This window comes from Enoplosus armatus, chromosome 4, assembly GCF_043641665.1.
Source record: "Enoplosus armatus isolate fEnoArm2 chromosome 4, fEnoArm2.hap1, whole genome shotgun sequence".
NCBI classification, from domain to species: Eukaryota; Metazoa; Chordata; class Actinopteri; order Centrarchiformes; family Enoplosidae; genus Enoplosus; species Enoplosus armatus.
Window position 1 is genome coordinate 15,638,745 of NC_092183.1, and position 13,033 is coordinate 15,651,777.

General features: G+C 39.6%; 1 protein-coding gene across 1 annotated transcript; it reads right to left on the reverse strand.

The window, feature by feature from the left end:
* Nucleotides 1-8,763: 8,763 nt before the first annotated feature.
* On the reverse strand, nucleotides 8,764-13,014 carry tmem167a (transmembrane protein 167A). The gene is made up of 4 exons (XM_070904264.1): nucleotides 12,964-13,014; nucleotides 11,502-11,611; nucleotides 9,801-9,835; nucleotides 8,764-9,692 (listed from the first exon to the last, which is right to left on the reverse strand). Exons 1-4 carry the CDS (start codon nucleotides 12,964-12,966, stop codon nucleotides 9,622-9,624), a joined length of 219 nt encoding a protein of 72 aa, XP_070760365.1. The 5' UTR covers nucleotides 12,967-13,014; the 3' UTR covers nucleotides 8,764-9,621.
* Nucleotides 13,015-13,033: the final 19 nt, after the last annotated feature.

The window sequence follows — 13,033 nt, forward strand, 5'->3', positions numbered from 1 at the left end:
TGTTCAAGTAACACCTAGACTGCTTCAGCCAGTACCAAAAACAAAGCGGGCGAACTAGTAACAGTAAACTTAACATCAGGAAATCAAATACCATTCATGGGCTTACATCTCAGCTTATTGACATAACTAAATGGCCCTTACATCTCAGCTTATTGACATAACTAAATGGACTGTTAAAGGTAAGTAATCCTAACATATTACTTAGAATGCCTTCAAAAAACTAAAGAAAACCTTCCTACAGAAAAGAAAATGCCTCCACTTGGTTTGATGTCAGCCATCACCAACACCATAAAAATCAGGAAATGCTGGGCGCCCCCCTCTCAAACAATAGTCATGCATGGTGGGTCTGAACAAATGAACAAACAATTGAACCTCGTTTAAACTTGCAACTCAATAAAGGTAACTGAAACTAACTTATGGCTTTGTGTCTGCTTTAACCTACATATGCTTTGATGTGAACTATAACATAGTGCTAACACAAACAAACCCGGTATAGTGAGTGATGCAATGTTACAAAAGCAATGGTGAATAATATCAGAATGAACACATGTAGAAGATGATAATGTAATGTGTAAGATGAACCAATCGGGGACAAGTGGTGAGTAAAGACTTCTCACCCATTTTGTCACATGATTAGAGCACCACTTTTAAACCACGCAGCTGCACATCACAGCTCCATTTCCTTGCTGTCTTCCTCAGTATTAACATTTTTCAACATTCACAATTGATGGGAGGATGCAGCAGCTCAAGGCAAATACTTAATGCGTTCTATGACCCTTGTGTCTGTGATTGATTTGATCCTTGCTTAAGATGTCAGTCACTGAGTTTGTTTTAATTATCACGTTATGAAAATAAATAAATTAAAAACCAATACAGTACAAGTTTTGGCTAATAACCCCTCCTCTTGCTGTGCAGTCACACTGTGAGTAGGCTATAAACATTCATATTTCTATTTTAAGGATAGAATAATTTTCTTTGTATGGCCGAAAGACACTGTTGTCATTTAAGAATTATATTGCAAAGTCAATCAATCAAAATCAAAAGTTCTCCTTTTTTGAAAATTGCAAGAAAAAGATGAAGAAAGAAAAACAAATATGGAGTACAGTGTCCAAGTGGCACACTGCCTTTCTTTTCTGGAATATTTTAATGTAGAAAAATCACAGCCAATATGTTACAGCAAATCTGTGCTCTCTGTATTCAAGCCACAACATTCCCACAGTTTCAGCCCAGTACTTTAATTACTCAACCCTGCAGCTCTCTCGCTTATTCATGAAACATGAGAAACACAATGTAGAAGTCTTGTGATGTGTCATTTTCATCTCCTTCCAGCGCCAATGACTCGCAGGTGGTGAGGCAATAAGTTGACTCATTGTCTGCATCCCCCCCAAGCTCCACCTTGCCAAATGTCATCCTATAGATCCAGCCACTGTGCTCATCTAAAGCTAATGACACTGCTCCAGTGTACTCCATCACACATTTCCAGATATGACAACCCCAACAATATAAAACTTGCAGAAGTACTCTGGTGACTAGTGATGGAAGTTAGAGAGACTGTGGCTTCATTATCTCTCCATTATTGGCTTCAGTAAGAGCAGGAAAGTGGAACTATCAAAGCCTGGGTGTATATCTGAACAACAAACTGGGCATGATGTCATAGAAGCGTTTGCATCACTCATCTTTCATCAGTAGTACCCTTTTTCAAGACGGCACTCTGATGTTAGTTTGCCCTAAAGTCAGTGGAGGAGTTGGACTCATTGGCTCACACGTGAACATGCTGATTGCACTAACCTTGGTACACAGTGAATAAGTGATAGTTCCACCCACTGCGTGTTATTTAAACCTTTTTCACAATTCTTCTACAGAAAACAATCAGCCTCAGCAAAGCAGGACTGTTGTTACTCAACAGAGATGAATGTTATTTTCATTGCACAGCACCAAATCCCTGTGGTCAGCGAAGTGTGAAAATAATGTTTGTGGCCCCTTACAACGTCACTATTTTGTTGCATCACTGCTGTTTCCACAAGTTACTGTAAATTGAACTAATGTGCCAAAATGTGGCGGGCCAATGAATATGCAGATGTTTATGCTATAAATCCCTGCAGACCCGCTGCATTGTGTGCAGTCTCTGATATAACTGATTATTCATGGTATTATTTCTCCATTTGAGGTTACACCCATGAGTGTGACTGTAAGATGGGCATGGTTTCTAGCTAGTTGGCATGTTTACATTGGCCAGATGTGCCTCGCCACAGCTCTGTGGGTAGCACTGCTGTCATACGTGTTATTGCGCCAGGACGCGCCTGGTGATGTCCACGGTGGGTACACTGTGCATTACTCCAACATTAGTGTAGGACAACTGTCCAACACCAACTATAACACTGTACTGCCTCTGCTTTTATGGAAACTAGTAAACAGATGAAACACTACAAGTCATTTAAAGTTACAACAGTAGAAGACTGAGAGAGATGTGTCCCTGCCGAGAGGATCATAGACTAATAATGTGAGTTATGATTATGTGGGAGAATCACGATAAATCAAAGATGTTTACAGAGAGTCTCCTTGTGGGACAAAGAAAGCTAATCGTACTGTACACATGATATTGAACTTCCTTCCACTTTACACTGTGTGAACTCTAATCTCCAAAACTTACCGAGTGTGAGAATCTCTTTAGTGATTTATAGGATTTATATAGTTAAATTATCATAGTCTATTTCCACTTGACACAGGCCTCAATGTTACACTGTACACTGGAAATGTTGATCAACAGAGGATACAGTCACGTGACCGTGACCCAGGACTGTGATATGACAGTATACATACTATGAAGGTAGTTTGAAATAAATATTTATCAGATGTATTGACTACCATAAACTTCTCCTGCAGAAATGGGGGAGAAAGCCTGCAAAAACAGTGGTGCTTGGCCATCTAATGCTTGGAAGACTCACATCTCCTGAATGAGCCTTTTCTTTTCAATCTAGACCACTCCCCATTCATATCTGACATATCTTACATGATTTCATCCTACGAAAAAAAGGGCTGCATGATAAATCAGGTGGATTCAGGTATGATTCGAATGCATTTCAGATCCTACAATATGCATCCTTTTCACTAGCGTTTAATGGACAATATGTGTCCATTTGTGCTTTGGACAAATGAGGATTGTTGGCTTCCCAGAGGTGAAGGCTTGATGAAGCAGACTGGAAGAGAAACTCTTGGCTGGAGAGAGAGGGGTCATGGAGTGTTGTCATGTTTGATCATGTGCATGCTTATGTGTGTGTGGGTGTGCAAATGGGAGTCTGGGTGTCTGTGCTGACTACATACCTATGTATGCGTACGTGTAGTTCCTGTGAAATGTGTAAGAGAGCTCCAGTTCACCAAACAGGATCTCAACATGCTCACTATCAAAGTCTGATATTACTGTTCTTCATCAGCAGGCTTCCCTCAGCTGTACAAGTGCAAGCTGTTACAGTATGTGTGTTGTTCCATCAACTGCACGGTTCCTATGGCAGCTCTGAGAGATGGAGTAGAGAAGTGCACGTCCCAGCTCATGTCTGGAAACCTGCCTGCTGGACTCGGGTGGCCATCTGATCTGCCAAAGTGGAAACAGTCCTTGGTCTTCCTGGAAGTGATAGAGGAACTTAAAACTCTGGTTGTCAGATACACTCCCCACTACAGACTCACACATGGATGCCGAAATGTAGCATCCCTCAACAGTAATGTAATTTAGAATAGTTTTGGGAATGATACACAAAGTGGCCCTGTCACAAAGGACCCCTACGAGGACCCAAATTATGAGGCTCTAAGGAGTGCTCAGATTAAAAGCTATGCATTTATGCACACACATTTTACCACTGGAGGGTTTTGAGTGAGTCTGTTTTGTTCTCCAGAAATGACTGTAGAGACTTTAGTTGAAGCTAGCAAGCAACATATTCCACCAACGGTATGTGTGTGTGTGTGTGTGTGTGTGTGTGTGTGTGTGTGCGTGGGGTGTGTGTTTGTGTGACAGCTCAGACATAGACTAATCTCAAGAACTCTTCAGATCTATCTCCTTTTTTCCCTCTATGCTCATTCATAAAGTGGAGTCTTCAGTAACTTTGGCAGTTTCATTCAAAGTAAACACTTTCACTTTTGAATTCACCTTCATTGCAAAATCGACACGTCATCAGTTGACTGGAAGATAAGCAAATGACTACAACCAAATATTTTAGATTGCCACACTTTCACATGGATTTATGTGCCAAATGTATGTGTGTTTAACAGTTAACAAGTGACTGTGCTCACAGACAAGTACAGAGCCTGTACAAACCCAACGTGACTTTAATGACATTGAGTGAGAACTTACCCGTTATTGATAACATTTGACAGCTGGAACACGTCAGAACACCTGAAGCTAAATCAGCTTTTCCTGTCATATGTTTTTTTTTCCCCTATTGAGAATTTGAGAGCTTCAACTATAATTCTTCATATTTGCATTTGTAGCTGTAATGAGACGAATGCTGCAAACGTATCTTGACTTTATTGAAGGTCTTCAGTACGTCATACATGTTAGATTAGTTTCATATTTTGAAGGTTGTGTATGAGGAAATCATGTAATTTTACTGCTTAGCTTTGCTATTAAAGAAAGGCAAATACACAGATGCATTTGTAATTTCTTGTGTGTATGTTTCTTACCTGCCTTCTTATTCATTTACACGTTAAACGAATAGAACTTTTCTTTCTTTTTTTTAACTCACAGTAATATATGTATGATCATTTCAGAGGAGCAAGGAACACAATGAAAGAGGGGGGAGTGAGATGACAGAATAACTTCTTGAATGACCGACTTGTCATAGCAGGAAAAACGCAGGCGTAATTACCAGTAATAACATTCGTGGTGGCTCTGTTCCATTTAGGTGTGCCAGCATGCACAACAGCAGTGCAATGTTATTAAAAAAATTTATCAATTACACGTGTGTTTGATAACTGCAGTCCGACCACTTTCATCAAAAAATGTGGACACAAATTATCACATTGGGACTATAAAGCTTTGACCATTGTGTCATTTGCCTAAGTGAGAAGTCAAATTTCATGTGTCAAAGCGTCTAAATTTCTCTGTTACTTGTTTCTTCATACTTTCTATTTCTACCACTGACAAATCCCCGCTGGCACAGACCTATAGGACTCTCCAGCTTTGTGGAGCTGCCTTGTTACACAGAGACAACTCCTGCCTCGGGCTAATGAGCATGGAGTGAGATGTCCTCTGAACAAACTGCGAATGCCACCTTCAAAGGAGACACGCAGTGCCCCAGTTTTTGTGGCCACAGGGAGCTGTCTGCCAGGACTAAGTTTAAAATTTTCTCTTCTTACTATAAAATATCTGGTAAAAGATTACATGTGGAAGGAGTTAGAGTGACCTAGAAGGACTGGGTCTCAGGGTGAGACTGCATGAAAGCTGTACTGTGTACATGTTTAAATTATCCAGTGTCTATTATAGTGTCTATTATAGTCATTCACATTGTCATCAGGCTTCCCGACCCAGACTTGCCCTACATGGCGGATATTGGTGTCTTTCAGCTGGCAACATTACGCTTGTCGTTTGTTCCCTCAAAGGCTCAAAACAAAGGTTGTACGTTCCTAATGAGGAAGTGAGGACAGAACAAAGGCTTTACAGTATGAATGTGATGTCAAGCAGTTTTAATCTATCACACTGTGGCCTTTGTAATCCTCTATGTCTAAAGAGGAGCTCAGGTTTGTGGCTGAAACCACAAGCAGCCACAAGAGAGAACTTGCCCTCCTAGGTATCAATAAACTAAGAAGCCACAAGCTTTTAAATAAATAAATAAACAAGGAGCAAAATATGGGGTCACTGGGAGGTTGATCACGGAGATACACCAGTGGTATAATAAGGACTAATCCCCTCTATTCATGTATTTTTCCCTCCTCTTTTTCTGTCTCCCTCTCATTATCTCTCTCACATTCTAACTAGCCAGGCATCTCTTCTTCTGTCTTCTTTCCCTGCATTCATCTTTCATTGCCTCCAACGGCAGCAGTCAGTGTAGTGATTCAAACAGGCTCCACTGATCGTTTAAAGGGCCAAGGTCTCTTTGGACACTTCTGGTCTGCTCAGCGGGAGATGGTTGAGACTTTATTAGCCTGATTGCCTTTGAAGTCCTCAAAACGGCTGCAAGAAACTCTCCTGCCTGATCAAAGGAGCAAAGAGACAAGGAAATTAGAATAATGTGCTTTGGCTCCTCTTCTGCTGGAGCTTTTAAGGATGATGATGTATAAGACATAAATACTTTAGATATGAGTTATTGTCCTACAGTGTAGAGTTGCACAAGGAACATTACAAATTTCCAATTATCTTCTGAGGGGAAAATTTAGGAGCATTTTATGTAAATGTCCTTATCGCTCAATAATTTTCCACCATCACTGGAGGAAAAAAGAAAAAAGAATAATCTGGATATGAAGCTGAATGAGCTCAGTATTGTACCAATCAGTGAGTGACCGTCTGCATCAATCATGTGCACCTCTTTACGACACAGCTGACATTTGCCGTAATCATTCATGTAAATTAATGATGCATGAAACAGCACACTGCACACAATGAGGTGTTTTGGATTAGATGGCTAAATTTCATGCCACCTCATGCTGTCACATCTTTGGCTGCTCCTCTGATCCCTGTGAAACAAAAGGTAAGTGGGTTCATGGAGAAAGGTTCTCTGGTGAGCGTCAAGTAGGCCTCATTTATGAAAGACGATAAACATTTTGCGTGTATTGGATATGTTAACTGTTTAATTAGATTGTCTGTAAATGTTATTTTCCTAAATGGATGTCTAAATGCTGTTCCAAACCCTTCTACACACTGCCGTTATACTTAAGTTTAATATAGCCTATACAATATCAACAAAGTGTTATTTTTTAATCGTAGAATGTGAAATAATCACAAATTAAACAAAGACGCGTTTGCCAGCTACAGTCTACATCACACATTGAATTCATTTGCCCTGGTTTTCATTGTGAAACACCATTTGAAAACAGTAACATCAAGTGATAGTTTTACTTGTCCACTACGACAAACCAAATGGCTTCACTCTCGGTTAAGCGTAGTTACTTTAAACAGCTTTGCTGCCAGCCTTGCGCAGGGTGGGAGGAGTGGAGACAGAAACAAAAACTTCGATGAAGAGGGTAATGATGCTCAACAGATGACAAGTAAAGCATAATTCTGACACGCTGAGAAGAAAAAGGTCTATTTTCTCATGTCCTTAGCCATTTGGCATCCACTTGTGTAAATTCTGATGAGCCAACTCAAACACAGAAATCAGGACATGCATTAAGTCACTTTAGAAACAACAGGAACAGTTGTTTTAGGCATCCAGTCACTGAGTCACCGCCAGATATTCTTCTTTGTCTTTGCGACTGTGCCCACAGTTTAAGGGAGATTAAGAGCAATCATTTTGATCCAAAAAGCAAAAAATATTTTAGTAGGACTTTGTCCCCAGAAGGCCCTTAAACCAGGCCCAAGAGTCTGCAGTTTCCAACCATCTGTTTACTTGCTTTACCACTGCACTACAAACGACTCAATATTCTTCCCATATGTTTGTTAATTTAGTTTGAATAACCAGAATGGGACCAATGATAACAGCTGCTATCATCAGCTGGAGTAAGTGACTTCAGGTCTTCCATATTGTTTTCCTTTCATCATCACCCAAGACATGAGCTTGGTTCACTGACCCAGTGTTGTCCCTCCGGACCACCAGTATCTCTGCTTCCCAAGATAGACGCAGATGACTGAGAGCCTCCTGCTCCTCTGTGTCTCCTGTATCTGCGTCACTGACTGATAGCCACGACTTTACCGGCAGGCTTCACTTGATGCTTTATCTCAGCCGGGGGAGTGCCAAAGCGGATGCACACAAATATGGGGATCCACGTTCCCTAACAAGGGAGTGTGTGTGGGGGTGATGGGATCTGAACACTCATCAGTGTTCAGAGTATCAAAGGTGAGTGTGTCAACAAGTCTCCTCCTTTATTTAAATCCTCTGTACCACACAGAAGAGAGACAATGTGTGTGGGATTGTTTTTATCTACTATTACCTCTATGATTTTGATTTACCCATAATGCAGTTGTACTACTTAGGATTTAGAGGATTAATAAATTGGTTAAATTTTGTGGCTGACAATATAAATCAAGTCAGATGCTTCTGATGTTTAAACTAGTTTAAACTAAACTCCTTAATAGGAATCACGTAATTTAATCTTATTACATCTGGAATTCTGCTTTTACGCTGCCACAGTTGTCAACAGTTAAAAGATGGAATTGAGAGGATTTGTCATCTAAATTGAAAATTACACACGGTTGTAACTTTTTCAAAACATTCAGGATATCCTTCAAAGGTATCGCTTGAAAGCCCTTCTGTCAATTCTCATGCAGCTTACACTACCACATATTTGGAGACAGATATCTAGCAATGTCATGTCGTGTGGCACAATCAGCTGACAGCTCTTTGTAGTGAACCCTGTGAAGATGAGTGTTGACTGCAAGGTTATACGAGAGGTTATCGCAAACTCTTCACTGTCCATCTCACACCATGAAGAATTCTGAGGACTACACTTCAGATGTGACCTAATGCAGCAATACTGAAGGTCCTAGTTTCCTCTTAACATAAAACTAATCAAAAAACGTTGTGTCTTAACTCTGCAGCTGCTGCAATCTTACACGCACAGTATGTATAATGAAGTCCTTAAAGAGAGAAGATGGACAAAAGGTTTACAGGTTATCAACAACATGTATTTTACACATTTTAAGTCATTATTGATCTTACAGTGTAGCATTATCACAAAAGACATAAACAGGTGTCAACAGCAAACTCTAATCAAAATGGTTGAGTTTAAATGACAAAAATCAGCCTTCTCAATCCAGATTTCCAAAAAGGTTCTTTAATAAATAGCGGCAAACTGACTGACTTTAAAAACATCAGTAGCTCTTTGAGGCAAATACGCAGGACAATTAGACACTTGAAGAGCTATACTATCACTTTGTTTGCTGCGGAATATGATCACCATTTCTAGATACAACAAACAGGGCACAGGTTACAAAGAGGGCGCTGAGACGATTCAAAGTCACACCTTGTTCTCAGTTTACAAATACAAGCCTCCGTGTGAATCGCATCACAGTTATGAACATTTATGAACATCCTTTTTGAGAACTTTAAACAAGTCAATGCAATTGTGACAAACTCAAAAGGGAAAAATCAGTTTGAAATGTTTGGATAAACAATGTATTATTTGATCCCACAAATGCCAGAATGTGAATTCTTTCCTTTAAACTAAATGGCAGATAACAGAAAGCATTGGCCCCCCCTTCCCCTCCACACACACATCCGGAGTAAACATTCCACATAAGCAAACACATGGACAGACCTGGAAGTCCGTGGAGGAATCTTGACACACTCTGGGGCTATTAGCTCCCCCCTCCCCCCTACACAGACACATTTTCTCTCTCCGTGGCTACGGTGAGTGGTGACGGGTCTCCGTTTTTACATTATCTAAGTGACAGCCACTGGAGGTCCTGTTGTGCTTCTAGGATCGTACTGTCCATGCCTTGTTGTTTGTTTATTTCCCCAATGTTTCCATTTGGGACTGCTACTGTAGAAACAGTATACTAAAAGCCATGATGACACAGCAGCAAGCCACCCAGGGACTCTTCCGCTCACCTGGAGAAAAGAAATGATGTAAAGTTCCAGTTTACATTTTAGTGCATTGATATTATGAGGAAAAATATAACTTAATGTAAAAGATATATGGGACAATCATTGGCTTACCTATTCTGGCACACTTCCAGAAGATTCCTAGAAGCCTAAAAGAAAAAAATAATTATAACAAATTACAAGCAGGAAAGATATTTTGCCACCATTTATTTGCTTTGTAAAAGTGAATTGTCCTTTTACTGCAATAAAAACAAAAAGGCAGAAATTACTCTGTTTTTGTGATATTAAAAGCTGGATGCTGTGTTGATGTGTCAAGATACAGTAACTGCTTGTCAGACCTCTGTCACAGCTTTACAGGACTGTGATCACCTTCCTACAAAACCCAGGCAGCCACCAGATGTCCATTTCCATGTAAGGAGTGTGCAGGGTGGACGAGAGGGAGACAGCAGGCACGTCTTATTATCTCTAGTGACAGCTGAGGCAAATGTGGCATTCCAGGCCTTCACTTTTCTGATGCGTCTGGCCGGTGTCAGGGTGTGTGTGTTTAAAAGCCAACTTTCTTCAGCTTTCAAACTGACCAGCTGGTGTCAGCATCCCATTGTGAAATACTCTTTTATTGGCTTAGAATAGGCCTGGTTTAAAAGTTACATTTTCTGCAATTTATTTATAAATAAATAAAAAATTTTATAACGTAGGCCTACATGTGTACAAAATACGCATTCTTAGAATTTGCCTGGAGACGATATTCTCCTCAGATTCTTCAGCATTATTTGCATAATGTGTGGCACCAAACCAACATAAATAACAGCTCATGGCTCAGTCAACAAATCAATCAAGAGGGAAAACTATTAAATCATCCCATCTGCCACTCGCAGTCTCATGTGTTTGTCTGAAGAGGATGTCCCTCCCTGCTCCAATGGTGTGTGTGTGTGTGTGTGTGAGAGAGGAGTGTGTGGCTGTTCCTGGGCTGTGCCAGACGTACAAGAAGTGAATCATGGAGTTTGTACGTCCAACAATAATAATGATCCAGTAATGATGAAAATTTAGGCCTTCTGCTACTTTACTCGCCTCAATGAGTAGCTTCTTATTAGTTGAAAAAATAAGCAAGTGTCCTTAGTAGCTACAGTGAGTAACAGAGGGATGGATAATTTAATAATGTAGGGCTTATATACGTACACTCCATTATTACATAGAGCAGCTTTATCACAGACCATTTCTTGTTGGCAAATATGAGATTTTCTTCCACAGAAAGAAAACAAACTGCTCTACCAGAAGTTGAAATACGGAAGTAAATAACTTGGGATCAACTCCAATTTAAATCATCAATTAGAAAAGTTGATGGATGAAAATCATACAAATCATTTGTGTGTCTGCTGACAGCAAGCACTGACTGTTCCACTGTTCTTCATTATAACTGCTTCTATGTATGTCTGGACATTTTCTCCTTCTATAGTGGGAATGGTGACAATAAACTGCCAAAACAAACTCTGACCTTGCAATACTGTGTATACCTTACAGAACCACACACATGCATTTGACATACATTATATGAACAAATACTAATAATGAGATAAAGAAATGAAGAGTGAACCAGCTTTTCTAAAAATCATTGTGCTGCTTGGTGGTTCACTTGCATGTTGAAGTGCTGATGAAAGCAACACAGCATGTTGCTGATGATGAGTGGATATGCAGTTTGATCTGACATTGTGTCCCATTCAAAGAGACAAAGACGGGTATTTGAGGGGCCAATTTATCACTGGAAAGACTTCAATGGCAGCTTCATTGTTAAGTATCTTGAATAGTATCTGAACATACCCGGTCTTGTTCTTGTCTAGCAGGCTGGGAGCCATCGCTCTGATGTAGGCACAGGTACAGATCAGGAGGAGAATCACTGTTAGCAGTGACTGGAAGTTGAAAATGGCTGACTGCAAGATGAAAGAGAATGATATATTTAGTACAAACATGATCTAGAGCAGCTTACCACCACAGCCATAAGTCAGTGTTTGTGTATTAAAAGCATAACTTTCCAGCTTTTCACCACCTGTGTGTGTCTGCTGATGTTCCTGACACGGTAAACAATTACTGACGTATATTATGTCGCAGAACAAAACGCTGAAATCTCCTAAGCTTGTGTCAACTGCAGACAGGTATCTAACCAAAAACCCATTAAAAAAAAACATTGACTTTGAGACAAGGGAACCGGGAGAGTAAAAATGCTAACTCATTTCTGGGTTTTAGGACTAATTCTTGCAGCACTCTATTAGTGGTTCAATCGTTTAACAGACCTGAATTTACCTTTTTGGATATTACATATCACTCACAAGGTGATACACATGCAATAATACATAAGACATTATTATGCATTTCAAAAAAAGAAAAAAAATCAGCAAGGAAATTAAAATGTATCAAGATTTATGTCATTTTTGGTCTTGTCCCTACATGGCACTAATTACACTATTGCCACTGCAAAAATAAGTATGAGTAAGTAATATATACTTTAACGTTACCATGATCTTATTGTTGACAAATTTAATACATTATCACCATTTTGAAATTTAAATGTAGGTTATGTCATTTGTATATACATTTTGTACATTGTGATGTTATATATCGTCTGCCATTATCCATCTTTTGAGTTTTGATAAAAAAGAACAAAACAACTCAAAACAAATTGTCTGCTTGTCCTTATGATTGCAGTTAAATGTGGTATTCAGAGAATAATTATATACTAAAGCAAGTTACTTAACTTACAATCTCACTTAGAAAGTTTTGTTTCAAAGGTTCCCGTTATTGCAAGCTTATACACCACAACCGCATAATGCCAATCCAATATGTAGCTGAACCAAAGACACACACGGATGTATGCTGCCTGAACTTTAGTGCAGCTACGTGGCACACACCTCAAAACATTGCGATGCACGCATTCATCGTACTCTTCAATTAGTGACACCTTTTATAGCCTTTGTTATCAAATGGCTCGCGTTGACACATGACTGCAACTTAACCGTTACGTTATAGTATAAATCTACAATATAATGATATTTAAGAACAGAAACATAACGTGATCGCTAGTTTGGCTTAACTTTTAGCCGATCTTAGCTAGCCAATGCTAGCTAGGAAGTTTAGCATTTACTATACGTCCTTTATACCAAATGCTAGCATAACGTGTTGTTACAGTGTATTGCGACACAGATTAGACGTAGAATGTGTGCTGTAGATACTGCTTAAAAGACGCTGTAAAAGAGCAGAAGCATTTGCTTAATAAAAACAAGCTTACCATTTTTGTTGTGAGTCAAAGCCACATCACACTTCCTGCTCTCTGGAATTTACGTAACGTAACCAAAGAG